Raw genomic sequence first — 12,500 nt, forward strand, 5'->3', positions numbered from 1 at the left:
AGGCAGATGAACGGAAAATCATTCAACAAACTGGCTAAAAGAGCTTCATGTAGACACGCAGTTTTTCTAAAGAGCTGTGTGTGTGTGTGTGTGTATGTTTCTTCCACCCACATACACACACAGTATACTAAAGGCACTTTTACACGGTGCAGTGTTACAGTACACCTCCATGCTCCTCTGAATAACAGAAATCTTATTAGGCCTGAAGCTCTTTGTGGTGCATGCTGGGAGATCATTTTGCACCCTGCTGAACTGCAGTGGAGCAGTGTTTACCGCAGTTATGACTTCTGACCTCTGCTCTAACCTTGGCTAATTATATCTCACAAGGGCCAACAGTGCTTTCTGAAAAACGACTGCCCTAAAAGATGCCAGCCTTTGAGAGCCAATAGAAACACAAGTAGATTTCTGATGAAGAACCATCTTTGGGGGGGATATATTTGGAGACCATGCCCCACCTACTGCCATGTTCAGATGGTGTTAGCAGTTTTCCATCCCTACGTCGCCATTCGCTGATTGACCGCAGGTCAGCCACTGGCGGGGTGAGCAGGTGGCGCTGGGCTGCTCCCGCCCCAGCAGGGCCTCTGACGTCTGTGACGACTCCAGCACCAGTGCCATGCCTGGTAAACTGGTACCCAGCCTGGCACCAGTCCAGCACCCACAACCTTGCCACTACCATGCAGCTGTTAGCAAGTTTGCACTCTGTGATAAAACAGGTTCTCCTAATAAGGTGGTTGCTAAGTATATGAGCCACTAGCTTTACAAGTCCATTACTGTGGCTAGCTCTGGAAAACAATAAAGGGCTGCTCACAAAAGACTGAGTAAAAAAGTGGACAGAAGAACAATGATTAATTTTTATAATCTAGTCTTTACTGGATGTCTTTACTGGACTGTCTTGTCAGTATAGTATTTTTAATCTTATTAATTATAATTTAATCTTATTAGATTTTTAATTTAACATTTAATTTAAGATCCCAAGATAACTGTCCAGACGTCATCACCAGAAAAAGCTTTTATTGAGTTACACTATTTTAGTCCCTGCTCTAAAACAGAGTACTAATAAAAATATCTGCGTGTGTGTTTGTGTGTTGGGTCCTGCAGGGGGAGCTGCTGAGTCCGTGTCGCTGTAGTGGCTCAGTGCGCTGCACTCACGAGCCCTGTCTGATAAAATGGATCAGTGAGCGAGGTTCCTGGAGCTGTGAGCTTTGCTACTACAAGTACCAGGTCATTGCCATCAGTACCAAGAACCCACTACAGGTGATCTTTAGAACCCACTACAGGTGATCTGCTTTAGAACCCACTACAGGTGATCTAGTCCCATTTTACCTTGCTTGGTCAGTGGTGGCCATTAACTTTGTACATCCAGTTCGTGTTGGCTTACACACTTCCCTTTCTCTGTAACTCTCTTTCGTTCTTGTGCTCTCTCTCTCTCTCTCTCTCACCCCCCCCCCCCCCCCCCCCCCCATCTGCGCGTGCAGTGGCAGACCATCTCTCTAACGGTGATCGAGAAGGTGCAGATCGCGGCGGCCGTGCTGGGCTCGCTCTTCCTCATCGCGAGCATCTCCTGGCTGGTGTGGTCCTCGCTCAGCCCCTCGGCCAAGTGGCAGCGGCAGGACCTGCTCTTCCAGATCTGCTACGCCATGTACGGCTTCATGGACCTGGTGTGCATCGGTGAGCCAGACGGGGGCGTTCCGCAGGGGGCGTTTCAGGCCAGTGCACCGGTACTCCTTTAGCACCATGGAAATTCTATAACTATGGTAGCGTTTCCCAGCCCAGATGGGCCATGCGTTTGCCCCGTCGCCATGCCGACACACCTGAACCATGTGATCAAGAGCACAGAGTATCTAGAACAGTTGGGCTGGGAGCTTGGCCAGAGAAATGAACATGGACCAGCTCACAGTCCCCAAAGACTGCAGTGAAAAATACTGGCATATGGAACACATAAGATTTCAACACATAATTTATGGGAAACATAGCATCCCGTAAGCCTGTGTCACTCACAGTAGTGATCTAAAACTTAAGAATAACATCATATAGTATATTGTGCATTAGTGTTGTAAAACTGGAAAAAACAATGTTGATGGTTTATTATTGGCACTGAATTAGTGTGTGTCAGTGCAAAGAGCAAGCTCTGGTTCCTCCCTGCGATGTTCGTACGGCAGACGCTTGACGTGTCCCGTACCGAGCGTGGTTCAGAGAGAAGACCAGCTGAGAGAGCGAGCGAGTCTCCAAACCGGCTCCAGGACAACGCGGCCGCCGCCCGGCCCGTCTACCGCAGTGCAGCCCGGACTCTAAATTTGGCCCGACCCACGGAGAGGGGAAGGGAGCCTGTGCGGAGATACGACGGCCCACGGCGGCAGCCGACCTTGATCCACCAGGAGCAGCACGTGGGCACCGCGGAGACGACTCGTGCTTGGCTGAAGTAACAGCAGTGTGTGTTTATACATAAAAAGGCGGCAGATCCACTCGTGCAGGCCATGCAGTGCACGGTCTGGACTGAGAAGAGTTAAGAGTGTACAGTACTAATGAAATAACGTTAGATTGGTATAAATCTGCAGACGCTATTATTTCTTGGAGCCGTCCTGCTCTCTCTGTCTGGCGTCATTTCCCCGGAGTAGCAGAGTCGGCGGCTACTCTTACAGGCAGCTGGGGACACGGAGTCGTCTTCAGATTATTTGTGTGTTGAACATAGCCGCGGAAGGAAGGAGGTGCAATGAAAACACGCTATCTGGCCGCCTTACGATGGCAGTACAGTAACGATCCAGGACGTCTCGGTGAAAACATGGCATTCCAAAAGGCGCTCTCTCTCTCTCTCTCTCTCTCTCTCTCTCTCTCTCTCTCTCTCTCTCTCTCTCTCTCATGCATGCACGCAGCCTTCCGCTGTGAAACTTTGTTTCTAATTAAATGCTGAAACTGCGCATCTATTAGGAGTCGCATGATAAGTGAGGATCTGCCTCACTGCAGGCATGTGACGAGAGAGAGAAACAGACTGGCAAATACAGTGGTGTGAAAAAGTGTTTGCCTCCTTCCTGATATCTAATTTGTTTTGGATGTTTGTTACATTTAAATGTTTCAGATCATCAATCAAATTTAAATATTAGACAAAGATAACAAAATGCAGTTTTTAAATGAAGGTTTTTATTATTAAGGGGGAAAAAACAAACCTACATGGCCCTGTGTGAAAAAGTGATCCCCCCCCTCTTAAAACATAAATTAACTGTGGTTTATCACATCTTTGAAAAGCTGAGTTCAATTTCAAAAGATTATGAAGCCATTTCTAAAACTCCAGGGGTTTGGAGGCTTTATAGCCTTTGCCAGACTGATAGAGCTCAAGTACTTTGTATCTCATTTGTTCCTGAATTTCTTTGCATGGCAGCACTTTGTAAGGCAGGTCCTATTTAAGTGATTTCTTGATTGAGAACAGGTGTGGCAGTAATGAAGCCTGGGTGTGGCTAGAGGCAGTGAACTCAGCTTTCCAAAATGTGATAAACCACAGTCAATTTATATTTTAACAGGGCCATGTAGGTTTGGATTTTTTCTGCCTTAATAATAAAAACCTTCATTTAAAAACTGCATTTTGTGTTTACTTGTGTTATCTTTGACTAATATTTAAATTCGTTTGATGATCTGAAACATTTAAGTGTGAGAAACGTGCAAAAAAAAAAAAAAAGGATCTCAGTAAAGGGGCAAACACTTTTTCACACGACTGTAGCTGGGTGTGAATGTGGAGAAGATTCCTTTGGAAACAATTACTCCCATAAAAAGCTGCGAGAAAAGGCCTGCAGTCTGTGACATGGCGTGGTGCCGAAGGCCTCTGCCCGGGCGGAGGGCGCCTCCACCGGCTGCATGAGATACGCGCTCCGGCCACGGACCCCCGTCCTGGGTCACGCGGATGGCCCAAAAAAAAAACCAGACGAGGGCGTGCGCCGCACTCACGGAGGGCAGCTCTCGCCCTCCGTTAAATCAGACGGAGCCGACCGGAGGGCGATGGCGTGGGGAGGCTATTAGACGCTCTGATACGGAGACACGGCAGGGGAGAGTGAATAGCAGCAGCGTCGTCGTCTGGATGCTCGGCATGATTGCGCGCGCGCGCGTTGATCAATGGCTGAGTCTTTCGGAGTGTCTCCCGTGATGCATCACTGCCTCCTTAAGTGACCAAACAGAGCAGATTAATGGACTGAAGAGAGAAAGAGTCAGAGTGAGAAAGACAGAGAGAGACAAAGAGGGGGAGAAATATTTGATTAACTAGAGACAATTGGGTGGGGGGTAATAATAATACATCATTTTGGAAGTAAGTTTGTGGTTGCTAGTCAGACTGCGGTTCATCCTCCACACAGACAGAGGGCACCACTAAGATGAACCCCCCCGCTGATCATAATTAAGGGTGTACTGAAGTCCACAATAAGAGAAAGCGTTGGGGGAAAAGACAGGCTACGCCATCGGGAACGTAGCGACTGCTCGCTGTTCGTATTAACGGTGACAGGGGTTTGGAGGAGGTGTGGTAGCCTGAGTCGGAGCTCGGCTGTTAACGGGGGTATGTTGGGGTGGGTCCACTCACAAGCACCTCGCCCCTTTACATCACGTTTGTTGGAGGTGAGTATGGTGACTGAGAAGGGTCAGATAGGAAAGACACGGGCAGTTTAGCTCACGTAAGCAGAACAGGCTACGCTGAGGCGGGGTCTAAATATAGAGCCCCTTTCATATTTTGTTTGGCGATTATTGCTCATTATGACTCAGAATAATCCCTTTAATCGCAGTAGGAACAAACAAGGTTAAGATGGTGATTGTTGGAAGGGGATGTGCGAGTACGCGAGAGGAGAGCGCGTAGCTGCGTGTGATAAAGTGGTGAAGGTGAGAGCCGAAGCCTGCAGAGGAGTGAGAAAGAACCCAGGCATCGCCGACGGAACTTCCTCTAGTCCGCCTGAGTGTTCAAGCGCTATGGGAAGCGTGTGTGTGTGTGTTAAATCAATACACAGCTCACATTCTCCATCAGTGATGAGAGAGAGATTAACTGATAGACAAGGAGGATTTTCTGTGACGTTTATTTAGAGAGATACAGACAGACATGGACCATGAGGGAGATTACCCGATAGATTAGAAGCCTATTTTACGGTCTTTAAAAAAATAACGTGAAGTAGGTTGAGATTCACTGTTCGGAATAAGACTCGGTGACTTCACCTGCCATTAATTACACGTCACCCCCCGCCCTAATCGGTTCTGTTCCGTGAAACCGAGGCTGGTAAACAAACACAAAGTAGCTGTGTAGCCTTTTGTAAACCGCGAGGGCTGGTTTTCGTGGCAGCGGGTCAGACCAGCAGCGGTGCACAGCCAGCTGTCCGAGCTTTCCAGCGCTGGCTGAAGTTTAAGGCGGCAAGAAAAGCGGGCTGTTACCAACTCCACGCACGCACGCACGCACGCACAACCCCCTAGTCGTTTTCACACTCCACTGCTAACAAAAATAGCGCCCAGGAGCGCGTTGCTGTCTGCAGATCTGTCCAAGCGCGTGCGAGTGGGTGGGGAATGGAGTGAGGGGCTGTGGGTAGTGGGGCTGGGATGGAGGGATGAAATCGATAGAGGAGTGTGGAGGAGAGATGGAGTTTTTGCTGGCAGCTGCATTGCTAAAATCGGAGCAAGACTCTTTCAGTATGACTGGCACGCTGCATGGTGTGTGTGTGTGTGTACAGAGACATAGTAAAAGGAGAATGAACTGGAGAAATACAGGTGTGGATAGACAGTGTGAAGCACCGTGTGCAAATTAGCATATATAGGCCATTCAGATATCCTGGCATATATAAATGCATGTCCTCTGTGTTTGTCTCTCTCTCCCTCACACACACACACACACACACACACACTTATGCACAAACCATAGCATAACATATCAGTGTGCAAAAAAATAAATAAATAAATAAATAAACTTTGCAGCTCCTAAATAACTTTAGAAGAGGAAAAGGGGAGATGGGGTTTATTCCATTTTTATCCCTATTTTAGTCGTTATGCCAATTTCCACCCATCAGTTAGCTAGTTCTCGCCATAATACGACAACTAGCAACGGTGAAGACTTCTGCTTCCCAAGACACGGGAAGCTACACGCTGAACTGCTGCCCACGCCGCGACACTGGGCCGAACGCGCTAACTGCGCTAACTCTGCGCATCAGAAATTGGCTTATATCGCTGTGATTGACATGGGGAGGGAGATGGGGGAAGGTAATGCTATCCCTCCCACCCGAGGAGAGCAGCACCGTCGGGGCTCGGCCCGGCGACCACACCACGACGGAGCGCTTTTCCGGAGGGGAGAGGACTGTTCCTGCCTTCAGCTCACTTCAGACAAGTAACGGTAGCATCAAGGTCTCCTCACGACGGCCGTGATGTGCGCTCCTGTGTGGGTGTACAAGCTCAGACTAAAAAACAGCAAAACTTTAGCAAAATAGGAACTGATTTGATCCTCACAACATAGATGGTCTTAGAGCAGGCAGGTTTTTCATGCTCAGAAAGGCCAAACCATTTCTTACGAAGTTGAGGGTTAGATGTAAGGTTGGGCTTTGTATGTTGGTGTGTTTGTGCCCTGACTGTGGTCTTCTCTGCCCCCCCCTCAGCCCTGATCGTGCATGAGGGTCCATCTGTGTTCCGGATCTTCAACCGCTGGCAGGCGGTGAACCAGCAGTGGAAGGTCCTGAACTACGACAAGGTCCGGGACACAGATGACCCGCAGAAGGGCGGCAGCAGCACACTCCGGGCCCTGACCCTCCCCCTGAGCAACCGAGCCTCTGCGGCCCCACCCGCCAGGCCTGGTCCGTCCCCTTCCACATCCTCACTCACGCCCCCCGCCACGGCCGTTCCGCCACCAGGACCTGGGACCATGCCGGAGGACGCGATGGAGGCGGGGAACGGGCTGGCCCCGCCTCTGACGGCCCCGCCCCCGATGGACCACCACTGCGCATACAACCTGCTGCAGCTACTCAGCCAGCACCTGCGCTCGCAGGAGCCCCGCCCCTCCGCGGCCGCCTCCCCGACCTCTGCTCTCACAGCTGCGGCCGCCATCGGCCAGCCCGGTGACGGCAACCGCGAACTTGTCATGAGGGTCACCACGGTCTGAGGCTCCGCACGGGGCCTGGCCGGAACCAGAGTTGGGCGAGTTTTTCACGGCCGAGCCAGTGGCAGGCACCGGCAGCGCGGACCTAGCGAGCCGGCAGAGGTCACGAAGGTTCGCCTGGCTTCCTTTGGCGTTTACCGGAGGTGAGGACATAAAAGAAGAAATAGATTTTTCTCCTCCTGCGAGGGGGCGCGGAGAGTGAGGGAGAGACTGAGGGCGTTGGGCTTCGGAGCGTCGTACAGCGCGGCTGCAAGACTACACGCTTTATAATGAAAGGCAACAAAACAGGGTTCAAAAGGAGACGCTCAGACTGAGGGACGGGGGGGGGGGGGTACAAGGTCACAGGAAGTGGCGAGTCTTTTAAAGCACAAACCTAGTAATGCAACACAGGTCCAGGATACACACACACACACACAGTGTTACTCATGGGGTTGACGATGGTCTAACGTTTACACTGAACCCACCACGCCGCTCACCAGCGTGTCACAAGGGTCAGTAACACCGCAACGGCCGGCAGTCCTCAACAGCGGACTCTTAACAACCAGGTATGACCGTGCATCGCCATGGAGACAGCCTGTAGCCATCCCAGCACAGTGAAACTACAGAACGAGGGACGCGGAGTGCGGCCATCTTGACGGACTGACTTATTTTGTTTACGTTTGTTAAAATATGTCTGGGGGGGGTTAAAAAAGGCATTGCTATATTAAAAAAACGAGTGTGATATAGAGGATGACTGGTCATGTCTCTGGGGAGGGAGGGAGAGCGTGATAAATGAACAGGGTGAGAAGCAGTGACATCATCGCATCCACTCAGCCAGCTGCTGCTTGATCAATCCCAGCCAATCAATCCATCCCACACTCATGCGTTCCACTTTCACTGATTGGCTAGCACGGGCCTGTATTCCCACCATGTCTCTGGCTCAGACTCCGAATTAATAAGGGATGGTGAAAATGATTGAGAACACACTCCTTCATGAGTCCCGTTCATTTATTTTCACAAAAGTCATTTTTCTAAAAACGTTTGCAGCCGGAAGGCTCCGGGGTGGGTCGCGGGCTCCTCCACCTCCTCCCAGGCTCCTTGCAAGGCTTTGTCCAACTCTCATCCATGTGCTCAAGGACACTATACTGCTGACCGGGACGTGGGAGACTCAATGGACTTTTGGGTCTTGCCAGAATGGAGCCAACTTAAAACGTCGTTTCATAACACCTTTTCCTTGTTCTTTTTTAAAATCAAGGGAGTATATAGACCTCCCGCAGTTTCCCTGTGAATAAAATCCATTTTCAACCACTGGTAGGTAAAAATGATCCCATGTTTAACTGAAACCTCATTAGTGCGATTTCTGTACAGTACACGAAACATGAGGGAATTCGACCTACGTCTTACAAAGACGTGCACGGCACTTAAAGAGCTGTCTGCACTTCACTGAATTGAAGTGTGAGTGACAGCGTGCCATATGTGAGGGCAGCCACACTTGAAAGCGTGTTGGCCAGTCCGTGTTGTTCACGCAAGAGAGAAGTTCCTCGCTGACTGGGCTGAGAGAGTGACGTTAGTTTCGAATTTTTGTGCGTCCCACGACTACGCGGAGACACCTAAAGGATGTTCCATCCAGACTACTAGGGTTTGTTTCTACAGGGTGACTATCCAGTCAGAAAGCAGACTGTGTGTGTGTGTGTGTGTGTGTGTGTGTGTGTAGTGTGTGTTTATTCCAGCTCCACCAGAAGATCCCCCTCCCCGACTGTTTCGCCAGTTTTACAGTGTACACTCTTCACCTGAAGGGGAGAAAACCACACACACACACAGAGAATGATGGTGTTACAATATCTGATCAAAGAGTGACTAAGGCTTCTGTGATATTCATGCATCAACCTCAGAACTCTCCTGAATTCTACTGACGCTAACGTGACCTCAGAACTCTTACACTACTGACGCTAACATGACCTCAGAACTCTTACTCTACTGATGCTAACATGACCTCAGAACTCTTACACTACAGACACTAACATGACCTCAGAACTCTTACACTACTGACGCTAACATGACCTCAGAACTCTTACACTACTGACGCTAACATGACCTCAGAACTCTTACACTACTGACGCTAACATGACCTCAGAACTCTTACACTACAGACACTAACATGACCTCAGAACTCTTACACTACTGACGCTAACATGACCTCAGAACTCTTACTCTACTGATGCTAACGTGACCTCAGAACTCTTACACTACTGACGCTAACGTGACCTCAGAACTCTTACTCTACTGATGCTAATGTGACCTCACATCTCTTACTCTACTGATGCTAATGTGACCTCAGAACTCTTACTCTACTGATGCTAACATGACCTCAGAACTCTTACTCTACTGACACTAATGTGACCTCAGAACTCTTACACTACAGACACTAACGTGACCTCAGAACTCTTACTCTACTGATGCTAATGTGACCTCACATCTCTTACTCTACTGATGCTAATGTGACCTCAGAACTCTTACTCTACTGACGCTAATGTGACCTCACATCTCTTACTCTACTGACGCTAACGTGACCTCAGAACTCTTACACTACAGACACTAACGTGACCTCAGAACTCTTACACTACAGACACTAACGTGACCTCAGAACTCTTACACTACAGACACTAACGTGACCTCAGAACTCTTACACTACAGACACTAACGTGACCTCAGAACTCTTACACTACAGACACTAACGTGACCTCAGAACTCTTACACTACAGACACTAACGTGACCTCAGAACTCTTACACTACAGACACTAACGTGACCTCAGAACTCTTACACTACAGACACTAACGTGACCTCAGAACTCTTACACTACAGACACTAACATGACCTCAGAACTCTTACACTACAGACACTAACATGACCTCAGAACTCTTACACTACAGACACTAACATGACCTCAGAACTCTTACACTACAGACACTAACATGACCTCAGAACTCTTACACTACACACTAACATGACCTCAGAACTCTTACACTACAGACACTAACATGACCTCAGAACTCTTACACTACAGACACTAACATGACCTCAGAACTCTTACACTATAGACACTAACATGACCTCAGAACTCTTACACTACAGACACTAACATGACCTCAGAACTCTTACACTACAGACACTAACATGACCTCAGAACTCTTACACTACAGACACTAACATGACCTCAGAACTCTTACACTACAGACACTAACATGACCTCAGAACTCTTACACTACAGACACTAACATGACCTCAGAACTCTTACACTACAGACACTAACATGACCTCACATCTCTTACTCTACTGACGCCAACGTGACCTCAGAACTCTTACACTACTGACGCTAACGTGACCTCACATCTCTTACTCTACTAACACTAACGTGACGCCAGAGAGTTATGAGTCTCGTGACATATGTTCAGGCTGAATGGGCAGTCGTACAGAACCCCTTTTATGAACACAGTTTGATGTGGAAGCGCTTGGTTTGTCTGAGAGGAGATTAATCAGCACTGTTCTGAGCACCCGCCAAACCACAAGCACATTGACAATGCAAACACTGTGCTTTGTTCTCCCTCTCTCTCTCACACACACACACACACACACACACACTCACTCTAAGGTAGTGAAATCTAAGAACATTCATTATGTCTCAGTGAGGACTGGTAAAGGAGTGGTGTGTGTGTGTGTGTGTGTGTGTGTGTGTGTGTGTGTGTGCGTGCTCTCACCTTGGCAGTTTTTGCTGCAGTCATGCTGTTCTGCATCTTCATTGCTTCAATCACACAGATCTCCTGTCCCACTGCCACCTGTTAACACACACACACACACACACACACACACACACACACACCTTTACCAGTCCTCTCAATCACTGAGACAATGAATGTTCCTAGATTTCACTACCTTAGTGTGTGTGTGTGTGTGAGCTTGTGTACTTCATAGACCTTCAGAAACACAAAGGTTGTACATACACACACACACAGCCAGTATGTGAAATCCTGTCTAGCATTCACTCCACTGGGAGTCCGCAGAGTGCCCCTCTGCAGTGGAATTCAGCCGCTCAGGAGAAACTGCACACACTACAATCAGATAACCACGAGTGTTACGCTACTCTGTACAATCATTTAACCACAAGTGTTACGCTACTCTGTGCAATCAGATAACTGTAAGCATTACACTTCCTTCCTCAATCCAGCCCATCGTGAACAGTCAAGATGACTAGTATACTAATACTGACCATCACATACATGCACACACATGCACGTGTTGTGTTTTTACATTTTACAAACATACTTCACCAGGTTAGGCTACTACTCAGACTTGTGTTTGTACTTCCAGCATGATCTAAATAAGTGAGCATGAACACTGTACATATGTACGGATGTGTAAAGTACAAGAAGGACAGCTCTTAATTGCTGTGTGTGTGTGCGTGCGCGTGAGTGTGTGTGTGTGAGAGAGAGAGAGAGAGAGAGAGAGAGAGAGAGAGAGAGAGAGAGAGAGAGAGAGAGAGAGAGAGAGAGAGAGAGAGAGAGAGAGAGAGCAGTATTAATGGAAAAGAGCCGAGGCTGACTAATGTATTAAGTGGAGACAGTCCGGCTGAGTCTAGTATGTATCCGACATGCTTCCTGTGTGAGAGAGAACTTCCTTGGAGCACCCTGGCTGACTCACGCCCACACACTCACACCCCCCCGCCATGTACACACACACCCACCCACACACACCCACACACACCCACGTAGACTGACAACCTTTTTCAGTGTCTACATTATGTATACATCCACACACAACGAGCAGAATAACCGGATAAAACCGGATAAAGAGCTGTAATGTGCTGATGCGTGTCTTGGGCGGCGCCCTGCTTGTTGCCGTGAGCTACCGTGTCTCCAGGTTTGACGGCCACGCCCACCACGGTGCCAGGCATGGGCGAGCGCAGGATGCTGCTGGTGTCTTCTGGAAGCTTCTCCGGCATGTGCTTGCTCAGGGACGCGGCCAGCACGCTCAGCACACGCACCTTAAACTGAACACAGGGGAAGTGTTTCACACACACACACACACACACACACACCCTAATTAAAAAGTTGTGAATAGCAAGGACAAGCCCTTGCACTGAGTGCCTTGACAGCCATCTGCTGACTACAAGCAGAAATAGAACAGAATCCCACTGCAGTGCTCCTCTTCACCTCTAGATGGCAGCCAGCACTCCCAGAAACAGTGTGCATGGTGGGTTGGGAGTGGGTCTCTGTTTCAGTCAGAGAGGTGAGGGGCTTTGACAAAATACCACCTAATACAATTACACCAAAAGCAGAACTTATCCCGCTACAATGACAAAAGACAGGATGAATGAGAAGACGTAGCTCTGCCAGACTCAACACACATGCCCCCACACACACACACACGCACAC

The 12,500-nt window shown here is 48.9% G+C and overlaps 2 protein-coding genes across 2 annotated transcripts in view; one reads left to right on the plus strand and one right to left on the minus strand.

The window, feature by feature from the left end:
* Window positions 1-7,815, plus strand: part of march4l (membrane-associated ring finger (C3HC4) 4, like) — a 15,054-nt gene extending 7,239 nt beyond the window's left edge. Inside the window, exons 2-4 of the mRNA XM_035534779.1 lie at window positions 1,099-1,254; window positions 1,476-1,668; window positions 6,594-7,815. Of these exons, the coding sequence (XP_035390672.1) occupies window positions 1,099-1,254; window positions 1,476-1,668; window positions 6,594-7,093 (849 nt within the window). The 3' untranslated portion in view covers window positions 7,094-7,815. The remainder of the gene's footprint in view (window positions 1-1,098; window positions 1,255-1,475; window positions 1,669-6,593) is intronic.
* Window positions 7,816-8,059: 244 nt separating this feature from the next.
* pcca (propionyl-CoA carboxylase subunit alpha) overlaps window positions 8,060-12,500 on the minus strand; it is a 27,978-nt gene continuing 23,537 nt past the window's right edge. Inside the window, exons 21-23 of the mRNA XM_035534778.1 lie at window positions 11,975-12,115; window positions 10,827-10,904; window positions 8,060-8,859 (exon numbers count right to left, since the gene is read on the minus strand). Coding sequence (XP_035390671.1) covers window positions 8,791-8,859; window positions 10,827-10,904; window positions 11,975-12,115 — 288 coding nt within the window. The 3' untranslated portion in view covers window positions 8,060-8,790. The remainder of the gene's footprint in view (window positions 8,860-10,826; window positions 10,905-11,974; window positions 12,116-12,500) is intronic.

This window comes from Electrophorus electricus, chromosome 16 (assembly GCF_013358815.1).
Source record: "Electrophorus electricus isolate fEleEle1 chromosome 16, fEleEle1.pri, whole genome shotgun sequence".
NCBI classification, from domain to species: domain Eukaryota; kingdom Metazoa; phylum Chordata; class Actinopteri; order Gymnotiformes; family Gymnotidae; genus Electrophorus; species Electrophorus electricus.